General features: G+C 44.5%; 1 protein-coding gene across 1 annotated transcript; it reads left to right on the forward strand.

Moving 5' to 3' along the window:
• Positions 1-1,015: 1,015 nt before the first annotated feature.
• mdfi (MyoD family inhibitor) lies at positions 1,016-14,150 on the forward strand. Its single transcript, XM_031823899.1, has 3 exons — positions 1,016-1,083; positions 9,092-9,516; positions 9,663-14,150. Exons 1-3 carry the CDS (start codon positions 1,016-1,018, stop codon positions 9,917-9,919), a joined length of 750 nt encoding a protein of 249 aa, XP_031679759.1. The 3' UTR covers positions 9,920-14,150.
• The last annotated feature ends 3,546 nt before the right edge of the window (positions 14,151-17,696 follow it).

A 17,696-nucleotide genomic window follows, 5' to 3' on the forward strand; every position in this document is an offset into this window, starting at 1 on the left:
ATACCTCCCTCCACCCCCTATACCTCCCTCCATTTTCCTATACCTCCCTCCATTCCCCTATATCTCCCTCCTTCCATCCCCTGTACCTCCCTTCTTCCATTCCCCTTTTTCCATTCCCCTATCTCTTTCTCCCTCCACCCCCTATCCCTTCCTCATCCCCCTATCCCTTCCTCATCCCCCTATACCTCCCTCCACCCCCTATACCTCCCTCCACCCCCTATACCTCCCTTATCCCCCTATCCCTTCCTCATCCCCCTATACCTCCCTCCACCCCCTATACCTTCCTCATCCCCCTGTACCTCCCTCCACCCTCTATACCTCCCTCCACCCCCTATATCTCCCTCCACCCCCTATACCTTCCTCATCCCCCTGTACCTCTCTCCACCCTCTATACCTCCCTTATCCCCCTATACCTTCCTCATCCCCCTGTACCTCCCTTCTTCCATTCCCATATACCTCTCTCCTTCCAACTTTCCTCCTGCTCCAGTTAAATGTTGGCCGTAGGTACATCGTTCCCTCCCCAAATCCCAACCTTAATCATTAGAGAGACAATGTAAAACTGACCTAAGATCAGCATCTGCAAGCAACTGAATCCAACTCTACCTCCCTCCCTCTCATCCTCCCTTCATCCTTCCCTCACCCCTCCCATCCTCCCGCTGTTACGTCTGGTTTTCTCTGTTGATGCAGATGGCTTGTGTGTGTGTGGGGCTCGTGCTGCGTGTGCATGTTTGTGTGTGAGTGTGTGCATACATTTGGAAGTTGTACAGTTGTATCATCAGCACCCTACAGGAACACTGTGACTAACTTTATAGACCCCCTCACTCTGCCTCAACCACATCAATAAAGAGAGAGAGAGTTTGTCTATGGCCGGTACACTGATTATGAAATATGAAATAGTGGCTCTTGCTGCTACTAGATGACTATGGTTTGTGTGTGCGTGATGATGTCATGATGTAAAGGACATGTGTAGATTGCATTCTGCAGCCCAGATGCTCTGTCTCGCAGTGATGACATCATGCTTGTAGCATGTGTCTGGCGCTGGGCCTCTGACAAGCTGTCTGAGAACAATGTGCAGAGTGAGCTGTTAGAGTGTGTGTGCTGTTGTGTGTGTGGTGCCACATGTGTGTATGCTATTCTCTTTGGTAGTTGGGTAGTGTGTTTCTGTTTCTCAGGCACATTGATTCAATAAAGCAGCCTCATAGTTGATACACGTCATTGACACGGTCAGTGGCTTAAGCCTACGTCACAGTCCTATTCAGACTGCCAGTAAAAAGCTCTGAATAAGTGAGTGCTGGTTACACTATTCTAACTCATGATAAATCCTCCTTTGGGCTCTCCTGTTTTTATGGGAGTCTTAAAATAAGCTCTGTTAGTCATTTTTAAAATATTTTTTAAAATTGTACCTTTATTTTACTAGGCAAGTCAGTTAAGAACAAATTCTTATTTTCAATGAGAATGTGGGAGGAGCGGTGTGTGTTTGGGGGTTGGTAACTGGGTGAAAGGCTGTCTGACTCTTGACTGATCTTTACTTTGGGGACCTTCTGTTTCCATCCAAACCTCAGTTCTTCTTCTGCTCCTACAGGTGGTCGTCACTAGTTACCACAGCCACAAACTAATAAACCCTGCCTATTTATACAGTTTCTCTTCTTAAAATCGGATTTTAACTTTAACCCTAACCTTAACCACACTGCTAACACTGTCAGACCCCTCAGTCACACTCCCTCACTCACTTTCTCTGGCACCACAATGAAACACAGAGATGGGATTCATGACTCAATTTGTACAACTTCAGTCAGAAAACACTCCATACAGACAATAGCAATATTTAGTTTTTAGCTTTGTAAGGCGTACAATCACGCACACACAATACTGCCATGGAAAGGCTGAGTTGGCAGTTTGGTGAGGTACGTATGATGCTGGGATCATTAAAGGGGATGTGAACTGGGTTAGCGTGTTGCCAGTGTGAAATGTAACAAGATCGTGACACAGTGCCTTTAATTACACACCAGTCTGTGATGAATCTCTCCTCTTCCTCATCCTCCTCTTTATCCTGGAGGCGTCGGACCTGAAGGTGACACACACGCACACACACACAAAGGGCCTGGAAAGAGTACATCATTTCTGTTGAAGGAGACCATTTGTCACCGACAGTGAACCCCAACTTAACCTCTGACCCATTCTTTCCCCTTCCCACTCTCCTATGTGTTAACTTTCATGTTTCCCCTTCCCACTCTCCTCTGTATTAACTTTCATGTTTCCCTTTCCTTCTCTCCTCTGTGTTAACTTTCATGTTTCCCTTTCCTTCTCTCCTTTGTATTAACTTTCATGTTTCCCTTCCCACTCTCCTCTGTGTTAACTTTCATGTTTCCCTTTCCTTCTCTCCTCTGTGTTAACTTTCATGTTTCCCTTTCCTTCTCTCCTCTGTGTTAACTTTCATGTTTCCCCTTCCCACTCTCCTCTGTATTAACTTTCATGTTTCCCTTTCCTTCTCTCCTCTGTGTTAACTTTCATGTTTCCCTTTCCTTCTCTCCTCTGTGTTAACTTTCATGTTTCCCTTCCCACTCTCCTCTGTGTTAACTTTCATGTTTCCCTTTCCTTCTCTCCTCTGTGTTAACTGTCATGTTTCCCTTTCCTTCTCTCCTCTGTGTTAACTTTCATGTTTCCCTTTCCTTCTCTCCTCTGTGTTAACTTTCATGTTTCCCTTCCCACTCTCCTCTGTGTTAACTTTCATGTTTCCCTTTCCTTCTCTCCTCTGTGTTAACTGTCATGTTTCCCTTTCCTTCTCTCCTCTGTGTTAACTTTCATGTTTCCCTTTCCTTCTCTCCTCTCTCCCACTTCCTTAATTCGTGGCAGGGTAGCCTAGTGGTTAGAGCGTTGGACTAGTAACCAAAAGTTTGCAAGTTCATATCCCTGAGCTGACAAGGTCATTCTGCCTCTGAACAGGCACCCACTGTTCCTAGGCCGTCATTGAAAATAAGAATTTGTACTTAACTGACTTGCTTAAATAAAGGTCAAATATAAATTAATTAAAAAAAAATCCCTGTTTTTACCACAATCTCCCAGTTAAGTAGAGCTTTTATCCTAAATCACTGTTCATCCTGCCTCGCTCAGCCTTCGTTTCACACTCACAACACTCTACTTAGGGAAATAGGCTGCACTTCTTTAAGAATTCCACCCTTTAGGAATACCACACTTTGCTATTCCGAGATTAGATTGCCCATCCCTATGGATTGTGATTGAAATGAGCTGAATCAGACATTGGATTATGGGGTCACATTGTTTTTGGTGACATAGGTGAATAAGGTGACAGTGGAAGGACAAGGTGACAGTACCTACCATTGTAAAGCCCTAAATTGTGATTAGCTGTGATCCCTGGTCAAGGTGCTAGGTGTCACTCTGGTGTTCCTGTTTTAAATGTAGGAAGGGAGCACAATGGTCCAGGAAAAGCTGACCATGACTCCATTTTGTTGCTCCCAGCCTATAGACAGAAACTAAAACAGGAAGCTCCTGCGCTCAGGTCTGTCCAACGCTGGTCCGACCAATCGGATTCCACGCTTCAAGATTGCTTCGATCACGTGTACTGGGATATGTTCCGCATTGCATCGAACAACAACATTGATGAATATGCTGATTCGGTGAGCGGGTTTATTAGCAAGTGCATCAGCGATGTCATACCCACAGTGTCTATTAAAACATTCCCCAACCAGAAACCGTGGATTGATGGCAGCATTCGTGCAAAACTGAAAATGCGAACCACTGCTTTTAATCAGAGAAAGGTGACCGGAAACATGACCGAGTACAAACAGTGTAGCTATTCCCTCCGCAAGGCAATCAAACAAGCTAAGTGTCAGTATAGAGACAAAGTAGAGTCGATATTCAATGGCTCAGACACGAGAGGTATGTGGCAGGGTCTACAGTCAATCACGGACTATAAAAGGAAAACCAGCCCCGTCGCGGACCAGGATGTCTTGCTCCCAGACAGACTAAACAACTTCTTTGCTCGCTTTGAGAACAATACAGTGCCACTGACACGGCCCACTACCAAAACGTGAGGGCTCTCCTTCACTGCAGCCGACGTGAGTAAAACATTTAAATGTGTCAACCCTCGCAAGGCTGCAGGCGCAGACGGCATCCCAGCCACGTCCTCAGAGCATGTGGAGACCAGCTGGCTGGTGTGTTTACAGACATATTCAGATAATCGTGGACTTCAGGAAACAGCAGAGGGAGCACCACCCTATCCACATCGACGGGACAGCAGTGGAGAGGGTAGAAAGTTTTAAGTTCCTTGGCGTACACATCACGGACAAACTGAAATGGTCCACCCACACAGACAGTGTGGTGAAGAAGGCGCAGCAGCACCTCTTCAACCTCAGGAGGCTGAAGAAATTCGGCTTGTCACCAAAAGCACTCACAAACTTTTACAGATGCACAATCAAGAGCATCCTGTCGGGCTGTATCACCACCTGGTACGGCAACTGCTCTGCCCATAACCATAAGGCTCTCCAGAGGGTAGTGAGGTCTGCACAACGCATCACCGGGGGCAAACTACCTGCCCTCCAGGACACCTACACCACCCGATGTTACAGGAAGGCCAAAAAGATCATCAAGGACAACAACCACCCGAGCCACTGCCTGTTCACCCCGCTATCATCCAGAAGGCGAGGTCAGTACAGGTGCATCAAAGCAGGGACAGAGAGACTGAAAAACAGCTTCTATCTCAAGGCTATCAGACTGTTAAACAGCCATCACTAACACTGAGTGGCTGCTGCCAACACACTGACTCAACTCCAGCCACTTTAATAATGGAAAAATGGATGTAATAAATGTATCACTAGCCACTTTAAACAATGCCACTTCATATAATGTTTACATACCCTACATTACTCATCTCATATGCATATACTGTACTCTATACCCTCTACTGCATCTTGCCATCTTGATGTAATAAATGTATCACTAGCCACTTTAAACAATGCCACTTTCATATGTATATACTGTACTCTATACCATCTACGGCATCTTGCCTATGCCGTTCTATACCATCACTCATTCATATATTTTTTTATGTACATATTCTTATTCATTCCTATATATATACTTGTGTGTATAAGGTAGTTGTTGTGAAATTGTTAGGTTAGTTTACTCGTTGGATATTACTGCATTGTCGGAACTAGAAGCACAAGCATTTTGCTACACTCGCATTAACATCTGCTAACCATGTGTATGTGACAAATAAAATTGTGATTTGATTTGAACCTCACAGCGCTGATCTAGTTCAGATGGCCTGGTCTGAGCAGCTTAGCTGGCACAAACAGCACTCTGTTTACTGTCTACTGCTCAGACTGCTGAGTCACTGACGGAGGGAGGGGGCAAGGGGAAGGAGAGGAAAAGGGAGGAAAGAGAGAGGTAGGAGAGGAAGAGGGGAGGAGGGAGGTTGGAAAGATAGAGGGGTGCAGTGATCAGCAGTAATCATAGCCTTTCGCTGGAGGCCAGTGTCTTGGGAGGAGGCTGATGGAAGGAGAGATGATGGGGAGGGAGTGGGAGGAGAGCGATTTAGAGAGAGGGGGAGGAGGTGAGAAGAAAGGTTGGCTGTCTGTAGGGTAATGGGAGGTGAGCGGATGGAGGAATTTAGAGAGAGAGAAGGTAGGGGGGGGGGTGAGCTGTCAGCAGACTGTGAGTCACACTCTCTCAAGCCAGACATACCACACTCCCATCGCTACAGGCAACAGGCTGGGCCTACACTGGGCCTTTCACTCTCTCAGCTCTCTCTCTCTCAGCTGTCTCTCAGCTCTCTCTCTCTCTCAGCTGTCTCTCTCTCAGCTGTCTCTCAGCTGTCTCTCTCTCTCAGCTGTCTCTCAGCTCTCTCTCTCAGCTGTCTCTCTCTCTCAGCTGTCTCTCGCTCTCAGCTCTCTCTCTCCCTCAGCTCTCTCAGCTCTCAATTCAATTCGATTTGCTTTACTGGCATGAGTAACAATGTACAGTGGGGCAAAAAAGTATTTAGTCAGCCACCAATTGTGCAAGTTCTCCCACTTAAAAATATGAGAGGCCTGTAATTGTCATCATAGTCATTCAACTATGACAGACAAAATGAGAAGAAAAAAATCCTGAAAATCACATTGTAGGATTTTTAACGAATTTATTTGCAAATTATGGTGGAAAATAAGTATTTGGTCACCTACAAACAAGCAAGATTTCTGGCTCTCACAGACCTCTGTCATAGTTGAAGTGTACATATGATGAAAATTACAGGCCTCTCATCTTTTTAAGTGGGAGAACTTGCACAATTGGTGGCTGACAAAATACTTTTTTGCCCCACTGTGCATATTGCCAAAGCTTATAAAAATGAGAATCAAAATTGTCAACGGGACAACAGTAACAACAATAACCAAGTGTCAAAATAACCATACATTCAACAATAAATAATAATAAATAATAATAATAACTCAACTGTCTCTCTTTCTCAGCTGTCTCTCAGCTCTCTCTCAGCTCTCGCTGTCAGCTGTCTCTCTCTCTCCTACATTTTCAGGTCTAGGCTGGTCCTACACTTTCAGACCTATGCTGCTCCTACACTTTCAGTCCTATGCCGGTCCTACACTTTCAGGCCCATGCTGGTCCTACACTTTTAGTCCTATGCTGGTCCTACACTTTCAGGCCCATGCTGGTCCTACACTTTCAGGCCCATGCTGGTCCTACACTTTCAGGCCGATGCTGGTCCTACACTTTCAGTCCTAGGCTGGTCCTACACTTTCAGTCCTAGGTTGGTCCTACACTTTCAGTCCTATACTGGTTCTACATTTTCAGGCCTAGGCTGGTCCTACACTTTCAGGTCTAGGCTGGTCCTACACTTTCAGGCCTAGGCTGGTCTAACACTTTTGCACAGTAAAATATCTCCTATCCTCAGTCTCACCCCACTTCTCCCTCTCTCTGCTCTTCCTCCCCCTCTGTTCTCCTTCAGTCTGTGGTGTGCCAGTCTCATCATATTAAGCCCACAGTCATTTAGCTGTTTATTTGTTCTTATTTTTAACTATGAACTGCTGAATCATTGTGTTTCTGTGGCACGCCCTTACATCACTCCTAAACCAAAATAGACGAGAGTCAAAGCTAAGGGGTGTATATCCGTAGAGCAGATCTCTCTCACCCTCCCTCACACACACTCTCCTCTGCATCTCTATCTCACAAACACCCCCCCCCCCCCCTCTCTCACTCTATGTGTGTGTGTGTGTGTGCGCATTTGTGCGTTCGTATGTGTACATAGTCATGACCTCTCTGAAACTCAGTTTGTCTGTCTTTCTGTCTGCCAGATGCCCATGCAACCAGCCTTTTTGTGCACACACACACACACACACGCGCGCGCACACACACACACACACACTCCAAACCGACTGACAACACACATGCAAAGGGAGAAGGTTGAATGAACTCTCATACCACTCTAAATAATATCCAGATATTTGACTCTGTTCAGTGTGATGTTACTCCTCTCTCCATTTCCAACAATATATATTTTTTAAATCCAATGGAATTCAGAAAAACAAACAATATTGTGTTCCTGCTGCTGTTGTCTTTCCCAACCAAAGGAATTGTTAACCAGACATGTACCACATAGAGAATGACTACAGTAGCAGAGAGATGTGGGGTAAAAGCCTGGCATCGCTCTGTGTGGTTTCACTAAAATTGACTATGACTAGGGTTGGTGGCTGCAATTTTGGCTCTGTAATTGCGTGTGTGTGTTCTCTCTCTTCTCTCGACAAAACCAAACCCTTATACTGTATTGTACTGTAATTTTGGAAATATGAGTGGTTAAATTGAGAGACCGGGGGAAAGAGAGAGGGTGAGACAAAAAGAGAGGGAAAAGGGTAAGAAAGGAGACAATGCAGCCGAGCAGGTATTGACTTTTGCTATTCTTTAGAAGAGAAAGATATGTTTCCCTGTGACTGCTGCCCCCCTCCTCACTGCCAGACATCTGGAGTGAGGTTAAAAAATGCTGAATCACACTCGATTGGTGGTGTGAACCTGGCCAGGCCAATCACATCAGTCCTAGCATGGTTATCTGTCTCTGAACGATTATCTAATGTTGTTTCACTGCATCTCAGCCCCCGGTATGTGTGTGTCTGTGAGTGTTTCTCTCAGGACATCCTGTAGTGGTATTCTACCCTGGGATGTTACACCTCTCTCCATCTGTGTGTTCAGGTCTAGAAAATATTTAGAGCCTCGATAGGATGGTATTAAATTTTATCATAATATATCACAACCATGGTTCCATTTTAGCCCTCTCTCTTTTTCAGGGCCTCTGTTTGGTTTGGCAGAGGAGGTCTGCTTTTCACCACGTTGTTCTTTCTCTCAGTGTAATTAGTATTTTGTGGTGCTCAGAGTAAAATATGTTGGCCAGCCAAGATCAACCCTGGTCTGACTTAGAGGAGGAACAGTACAGGGTTTGTAGGTTGTAAACACCCTGAGCCTGGGCTGAGGCTGTCTGAGTGTGTGTGCGTGTGTGCGTGTGCGTGCGTATATATATGCGTAAATGTGTGTAGCCTACATTTCATACTGTGAAGAGAGAGAACCAGGCCATTTCAGCCTCTCTGTCCACATAAATCAAAGACTTAAAACAAGCAACCAGATACGCATCATAGTCACGAGTTACATATCAATGTATGGTGCACCTAGCAATGTGCAGCTGGCATTAGGAGACCATGAAGCACCAATTGTCCTTGGTAAATTATTTTAATAGATTCTTGAGTTTGTCAAACTGGATTGAGCTGGCCCAAGTTTAGGCCTATTTCTTAAGGGGATTATCTGAAATGATGTGCTGTCCAAGAAAAGTTTCTCCCACCAACTTGTGTTTCAGCCCTGGCAGTGAGAGGGGAGGACAGGGCAGGAGGAGAGGGGAGAGGAGGGGAGGAGAAGAGAGGAGAGGAGGGGAGGAGAAGAGAGGAAAGGAGAAAAAGCGGCGAGGAGGAGCGTAGAGTGTCTGGGGTTTGTTGTGTAAGCGTCTAGATGAGCAGGGTCAGAAGTCAGCACAGTACACATGGCCCTTCCCAGGAAGCGTTGGGGCATGCTGTATCAATGACTACATTTCCCATGTGTCCCACAGTTACAATGAAAGCAACTATTGTAATTGTTTTTCTTATTTTTCTTTGTTCCTGTCCTCAGGTCAACCCCAGACACGATCTACCCCCATACATCCCACCCAGCCTTGCCTAACCCAGCCCACCAGCCAGCTACGCAATGGAGCCAAGCCCCACACACACACCCCGCACACACACACCCCGCACTGCACACACACCACCAACACACATGCCTCTCACCCCAATGGAGTGAGGAACGGAGGGCTTCATGATCGGCCGGCCCCCAACTCCCTACCCAGGGCGGCCTCTTCCTCCTCCTCGTGTTCCTCATCGGAGTTGAAGAACCCTAAGAAGCTCCAGTCCAACCCCTCCATCACCTCTCAGAGCAGCAAGAGGAGCAAGAGCTCCTCCAAGAGCAACAGCTCCCAGATACCTATAGAGGCACAGGATGGTGAGAAGCTACCTACTTCTGTCCATCTCACTGTAGTACCCCACCTCTCCTCTCTCTCTTCCATCTCTCCCTCTTCTCAAAACACTATGCATTGTAATCAAGTACCAGGTCAAATAAATATGAATAACTCTCCTTCTCTCCCTCAGACTGTTGTGTTCACTGTATCCTGGCCTGTCTGTTCTGTGAGTTCCTGACTCTGTGTAACATCGTGTTGGACTGTGCCACCTGTGGTTCGTGTGCGGGGGACGACTCGGCGTGTTTCTGTTGCTGCTGTGCCTCCGAGGAGTGTGGCGACTGTGAGCTGCCATGTGACATGGACTGTGGGATCATCGATGCGTGCTGCGAGTCTGCAGACTGCCTGGAGATCTGTATGGAGTGCTGCGGCCTCTGTTTCTCCTCCTGAGCCTTTCAAACTACACAGGGCGATATATATATATATATATATATATATATATATATCTCACTCACTGACACAGCTCAGGCTCAGTCAGAGATACTGTATATAATGACAAGATGGTCTTGTCTCCAACCTAACAATGGGAGTCATTGTCCCAAAGGCAGGCGGTCTGCTTATCGCTTCACCTCTTCCTCTCTGGCTCAGTAGAGAAGGCAGTGGAGGGGCGGATCATTGGTCAATGTAAGGACATATCATTGGCTTTGACCAAGGTAGAGCGCTGACATTGTTCAATGTTGTGGACAATCCGTTGGAATTGACCAATCAAAGGACAGGGACTACTCTTTGGCTTCTCCTGCTCACCTCCTCTGTGTTGCTTGTCGGTTTACTATATCTCTCATTGTTATGCATATGTTTTGCTTAGATCGATATGGGATTCTTGGGTCTGATAACGATAGGAGGGAGGCAAAGTCACTGATTTACTGATATATCACCCAATATATTGTTTTTAGATGTGAATAACATACTTTTTTTTACACAAATTGTGCTCCAAAGGATTAACGGATACTCTAAATTATAATTTCTTAACAAAATATTAAAGTAAACATTATTTAAGATATCCACAAAAAAGCAACTATATCCTCTATAAATACAACAGTAAAACTTGTTTAGTGTCCCTTCTTAAACAAATCTTTTAAGTTGTCCCTATCTATGGCAGTGGATAAGAAGTATGCAAAAGTGCTTGTGTTAAACCACCACAAGGTTGAATGAATTAAACTTAGTCTCAAAGTAAATCTGAAACTGCACTGTTCACAAATAAGCATTGAAATGCAGTAACATGCTGTTCCTAATCTCACCGCTAGGTGTCAGCGTCAGCATTTGTCTTGAGTAGATTACCAGCGTCTACAACAGTCAGAGGTCATGTAAACAAACACTTTATGGCAACCTTGCAATGAGAGTAGGATATGACAAGCACAAGCTAGCTGTTCATTACGACAATGTTTTCTTACAGAAACCATATCTACATCACTGTTATTCAATACGAATATATTGGCTGTAATTTTCAACTGCAAATGGCTTGCGCTGATGACTAAAAACATTTATGCAGGCAAATGATCGCCGCACTTGTTTTAGTCACACGTTCTCATTTAGCTAGCTAGCTAGCTAGAGTTATCTCATCATGAACGCAAGCACATGGCCTGCTTTTTGCAGATTGCAGATTTCGGAAAACAAACTAAATAAGCCCACTGGCTAATATAATAGGCCCAGACAGTAACAGTGTTATTTTTGTATCAAGAACGATTGTTCACTTTGGCGCTTGACAAGTGTTGCACATAAGTAGCATATATTGCTAGCTAGCAAAGTGAGCTACGTTGCTGGCCAGATAGCTGAGCTGACGTTAACTAAGTGAGAATGTGATGAGGACAGGGCTGCTTGCTTGGTGAAGTGTACTTTTGATTATATACTTATTCAAATACGTTGGCTGTGGCAAGCTACTCACAGGCTAACCACCATGCCTACTCTCTCACGTTGTGACCTAGGCCTGAATGATGTTCAATGAGCAGCTCATAGAGCGCCCTCTTCAGGCAACCATTGACCATTAAAAAAGTTACCATAAATGAGCAGACGTATTTGTTTATTCTATGCATATAATGTAACGAAACAGCAGGGAGCAGGTCTCGAACCCATGACCTTCCAGCGCGCTATCGACTGTGCCGCAAAAGCATGCTCAAGCGGCAGAGTCGATTTCCGCGCTTATAAACCCAGGGTCGTTACAATAATATCTATGCTTTATCTGTGGAATAAATAGCGAAACAAATCTTTCTGCTAAAGGCTAATATCGGTCAACTGATTTATCTAGTTTTTCTACTGTACGGTCGCTGTGCTACAGCGATGGTTCTGGACAGCTTCTCTCTCTGGACTGTTCTTTTGGACTCTGTGAGCCATCTCTTATTACAGCAGAACACCCTGTGTCTCCAAAGGCTCAGCAGCACAATGACTGGCTCTCCATGCATGAGAATGACCTTGAAGGCAAATGAGAAAATGGCCCCATTTAACAGGATTTTTGTGTTTCAGTAGATAAGACTGCAGAGTAATGGGAAAATGGTCGCTCAGATCTGAGCAGCACTCTAGTTTGTCCTTGGCAAGGTTAAAGTCTTCCAGTTTTAGTGCTAACCGTTTCTTTCTCGACGTGCACAGTCCATGTGGAGGGTCTGTCTACCGCAGTTGTCCTGTCAGAGTTGCTTGGACTGGGAGTAGGGGGCTCAGCTACAAACCAATGGAAATGGGCCAACAATGCTACAGACATTTTGTTCCATAGCCCATTATTAGCACATCTAATTCAGCTAATCAAGATATTGATTTTTAGTTGATGATTTGAATCAGGTGGGTTAGTGCTGGGCTGAACGAAAGTCTGCACACCCTTTGACGCTCGAAGATCAGGAGAAGAAAACTGGTCACTACAGTAGAGTCCCGTGTTTGTCCATGACCCGTAGGCGCGTTGTAGACAGACCTAGCAAAGGACACATCCTCCATCTTACTCAAACATGTGAAAGGAGAGCTCTTTCTCTTAGGGCTTTCCTCTTTCTGCAATTTTATTTTGAATCTTAACCATACTGTCTGGATATTTTGAATGATTTCCATGTTGTAAACAGATTTCAGACCTAACAGGTAGACTGGGAGAGATCATTCAAACTCTCAAGGCCTTTACCTGATATCTGTCATTCTAATGTACTGTACTGTATATGAACGGAAGGCCTCCACTTTACTCCAGGCCTGGATTGTCTCTCCTCACTACAAAAATGATATTAATCCATCTTATTTTATGTCCATTTTTTTCTTCTCTTCCAGTATGAAAATTACATTTCTATGTTATCAGCTCCAACCTCTCTCCCTGTAAAGCAGTAGTTCTTCAAAATGTTATTTTATTCCCAGATGTAAGATATCTGGGGATATTTTGCTAACTAATTTGAATGGTACGTAGATTAGTTGTATGATTATAGAATAGGTTCTGCAAACTCAAACACTACAACACATACACCTTTCTGCCCAGCAACTCATATGCAATTTGGACTAAATCATGTGTTTATATTGAATATCCTGTGGCTCCTGATTGCTCTGGTCTGGCACTGTGTGGATCCTCGCATGACTGTGTGAGTTTTCTCATACCAAAGAAAATAGTTTTTGTAGCTTAGCCTCTGCCGAGTCTCCAACATCCGGATGTTCTGGTTTTCAGGGAAAATGGAAATAGAGCCTCTGATGCTATTCCACTTTTGGACGTTAACAAGACGACTTTCCATCTTAACTCCTCCTCCACATTTACTGGATTGGTTGAACAGTGCAGAAGATAAACTTTTTTTCTTCTCATCAAGACCAGTATGTAGGGGTCTAGTTTCAGGCGTATATTTTACTCCTGCTACGTCAGGTTTGTTTTGTGATACATCTTTCTCTATGGATCCTATATTCTGTACAAGGTTTTCAGCTTGGTTTTAGGGTATAATTTGGCTTATCAAACCAGCCTCTTGCCTTTATTGATTCCAAGGGCTTGCAGACGTGTTTTACTGGGTGCACCTGCTAATGAAAGATATTCCTTACTTGGAATACTAGCAATCTCTCAGAAGAGGGATTATCTATCTGTACTGTACCTCTACACGGGGCCTGAGGTCAAATTGAATAGTTGCATTAAGATTATTACCCCTGATTTATGAATTATGTAGAGAGAGAGAGAGGTGTTGTGATATTGTACATCCAATCAATGTTTGGTAAAGCCCTGGAAATATGCCTAGCCCTAACTATGTAGGGAGTTTTCATGGAATCTTTTTAAAATCAGAATTGTGAATTTGAGAGATAGATGAAGCCATAATGATATTCGTTGTCTTGGATGCACTCTGAATCAAACAGGAACACTAGCTAATCTAGTCAAGTTGTAGTGTTTATACTCAAATAGTTAGGAGACAACTGGAAAATAAATCAACTTGATAATGCCCAGATGAACAATGACTTTCTGCATTCCCTAACAGTGCAAGGTACCTTTCCAGTGCAATCTCTCATTTGAGTTTTTAATTATTATTATAATATTTTTTTTTTACATTTGATCAAATGTGCCTTCAAACATCTCATGGATATAAACTGTAATGTTAGCCTGCTCTGGTGAAAGCAGTCAATTCAAGCATTATGTCCAATACATGTGTGTAGTGTTTACCCAGTGCTGTGTGTAATAAAATGACTGTGTAAGAAGTGACCCGTGGTGCCTATTCCTTTTATTAGGTATGGCTGCCCTCTATGTAGCTACTATTATGTCCAACAAGCTCATCCAAAGTAACAAAGACTACTTGTATCTGTTTATCTCTGATTGACATTGTGAGGTGTACACAGAGCATACGGCCAAGATGGACTCTTTGATGTTGTTGATGTGCAGTGAAGGCTCTCAGTGCTTAAATAGCTCTGCTCTGAACAGACTGAAGTCTCCTTAAAACACACACAGGAATAATGAAACCAATCAGGAATATACTGTGTATGACAAAAGGTATTGAGTCATTTTAATAGGCAAGTCAATCTTCAGATTTGTACCAGTTTGTTGAGTATCTATAGCTGTACATGCTCTACAATATTGGGTAGCACTTTGATGGTCCAGATACAGTATGTCCTCATATCGTATCCATTCTCCCTGTTTTCCCCATAACCATGTATTTGCACAGTTCTGTACACCTCCTCCATTCCTTGTCTTAGTAGAGAAAACAGAGCAACAACTGGCCTCATGCAGAACAGAGCGCTTTAATATGCTTTTTAAAGGTCTGCCAAAGTCGTTGAGCAGGAATGCCTGTTTGTGCCAATGCATCAATGTGTGTAGAAACACTGGGACTTTTTACTGTTTGAGATCCCCCCCCCCCCCCCCCGCTTTCTCTCTGTTTCTCCACTCATTCTGTCCCCCTCTCATGCTTCTCTCCCACCTACTCTCTCCCCCTCTGTATACTATACCCACATAGATAATCACAGATGTGAATAGATGTTAAGAGTGGTGTGTACAGTTCCCCAGCCTGTCCATCCCACAGTGTGTAGAGGTCAGTTCCCCAGCCTGTCCATCCCACAGTGTGTAGAGGTCAGTTCCCCAGCCTGCCCATCCCACAGTGTGTAGAGGTCAGTTCCCCAGCCTGTCCATCCCACAGTGTGTAGAGGTCAGTTCCCCAGCCTGTCCACCCCACAGTGTGTAGAGGTCAGTTCCCCAGCCTGTCCATCCCACAGTGTGTAGAGGTCAGTTACCCAGCCTGTCCATCCCACAGTGTGTAGAGGTCAGTTCCCCAGCCTGTCCATCCCACAGTGTGTAGAGGTCAGTTACCCAGCCTGTCCATCCCACAGTGTGTAGAGGTGGCCTCGGGCCACAGGCAACACTGGAGGCCACCCCTACAGGTCACACAGAGAGACCCTTCAGTACTCGGCCTCAGACACTCAGTGAGGAGGAGGAGAGAGCGAGTGAGAGAGTGAGAGAGAGAGAGAGAACATCTCTGGACATCTGCAACTGTTTTGGAGGAAGCCTTTCTGGTGACGAACCCCATTTCCCTTTCCTAGTACACAAGCACACACAAAGACACGCACATACACACACATTACATACACCCCCTCTAGAGATTTCCCATGCACACAGCAAGCGCAGGGGACAAGTGGCTATTGAATATTAACCATGAAATTACAAAGGCTGCATTCTAACAGAGGTGACAGGGTCACAGGCTGTGATGAAAATCATAAATGAATACCCCTGACATGAAGAGTGACTCGTTTTTGGCTTCTGTAAATTCAGCTTTCCCTTTTTCTCCAGGAGTCAGGGAGATGCACAGCAAAGGATCTCCTCTGTGTTTTATTAATGTGCGGGTCAATGGAATGCAACAATGGCCAGAGAGCACTTCAAGCTAAGCCCTCTACATGCAATACGGTTAAACACTGTAGTGACGCTGTGCTTTGAAAAACAACACATCATATAATCTTCAGCGTGGTGTGCATGTAGAGGTCTTAGCGTGAAGTGCTCTCAGTACAGAGGCATTGTAATCCGGTTCGCATCAGACGTGGAATGGATTGATGTATTGAAATCTATGCTTTCATCTGACAAAGCTCTTTTTAAGAGCATTTCTCTGTCTGCTGTATACTTATAAAGTTGAGAGCATCAGAGCCAGCAGATTATATTTATCCGTGTGTGTGTGAATCATACAGTATTCTTCACAGTGAAGAGTTGTCGAAAAGTTAGAGGGAAGAGACCGCTTGAGTCAGCACCTTTTCTAGAGTAGACCCTGTACCTTTTTCATTCCACTTCAAACACTGGCAAAAGCTGATGGTAGAATATTAAACAATTTATTTCACTTTCTAGAAACTATTAAAGTGCTTTTCTGTTTTTACATTTGTGGGCAGATGTTGCTGTTCTTTTCATATGGAACTAAATATTCTCTATAACTATTGGCTCTCTATCTGAGGCACAGAGACTTTAAAATCCCCACTATGTGGAACTAATTGATTGTGGGCAGAAGACACGCACACACACACACACACACACACACACACACACACACACACACACACACACACACACACACACACACACACACACACACACACACACACACACACACACACACACACACACACACACACACACACACACACACACACACACACACACACACACACACACACACACACACACACACTCAAGCATGCACACATGCACACACAGACTGATTGTTGTGATGCAGGCAGATCTGTTTCTTAGTGGCTGGATGAGTCAGTGAGTTGTGGGACTTGTGCCAGACTGTCCCCACCCCCCAAAAATTTTTTAGCCACATGAGAGAAAGCGAGAGAGAGAGAGAGAGAGAGAGAGCGAGCAAGATGTTGCCTTGCTGCTCTCCCACTAAACCTTGTCTCCAAAATACACCAGTATTACAGAACACACACATTCTCACGCACACAAACACTCACACATGCACACAAACACTCACACATGCACACGCACACAAACACTCACACATGCACACGCACACAAACACTCACACATGCACACAAACACTCACACATGCACACAAAGCAAGAAAGAGAGTTATGTGCTTCAATGCATTCCAGATGGTACAGTATATGTTGGCGTATATATGTGGACTGAGCACAGATGGTTGTCGAAAGTTTGATGCAAACAACAGGAACAATGTTTGCTGTGGAACCATGTCTGCTGTGGAACCATGTCTGCTGTGGAACCATGTCTGCTGTGGAACCATGTCTGCTGTGGAACCATGTCTGCTGTGGAACCATGTCCTCTGTGGAACCATGTCCGCTGTGGAACCATGTCCGCTGTGGAACCATGTCCGCTGTGGAACCATGTTTTCTCCAAATCAAATACATTTTATTGGTCACATACGTGGTTAGCAGATGTTATTGTGGATGTAGTGAAATGCTTGTGTTTCTAGCTCCAACAGTGCAGTAATATCTATAGCATCACGTTTCGTTGAAAATGGATGATTTGGGAAAGAATCTTTCTTTTTAATGCTGGTAACCCATTGTATAAAAGCAATAATACACCCGAGTCCATGTGTTATGACAGTTTTAACAACACATGGCCTCTCGTATTGTTGCTTAAAAAGTAACTGTATCCACTGGCAAATTGCCATCTAAGAGCCAACATATTATTTTGTGGCAGTGCTGCTTGCCAGCAGTAATCGTCTCTGATTGATTGAGAGATTCAGGGAGCTATCATCGTTAAGTAACATAGTAGATGCAACGCATTTAATATTTATATTAATGCACTTCAAAATGA

The sequence above is a fragment of the Oncorhynchus kisutch genome, linkage group LG5 (genome assembly GCF_002021735.2).
Source record: "Oncorhynchus kisutch isolate 150728-3 linkage group LG5, Okis_V2, whole genome shotgun sequence".
NCBI classification, from domain to species: domain Eukaryota; kingdom Metazoa; phylum Chordata; class Actinopteri; order Salmoniformes; family Salmonidae; genus Oncorhynchus; species Oncorhynchus kisutch.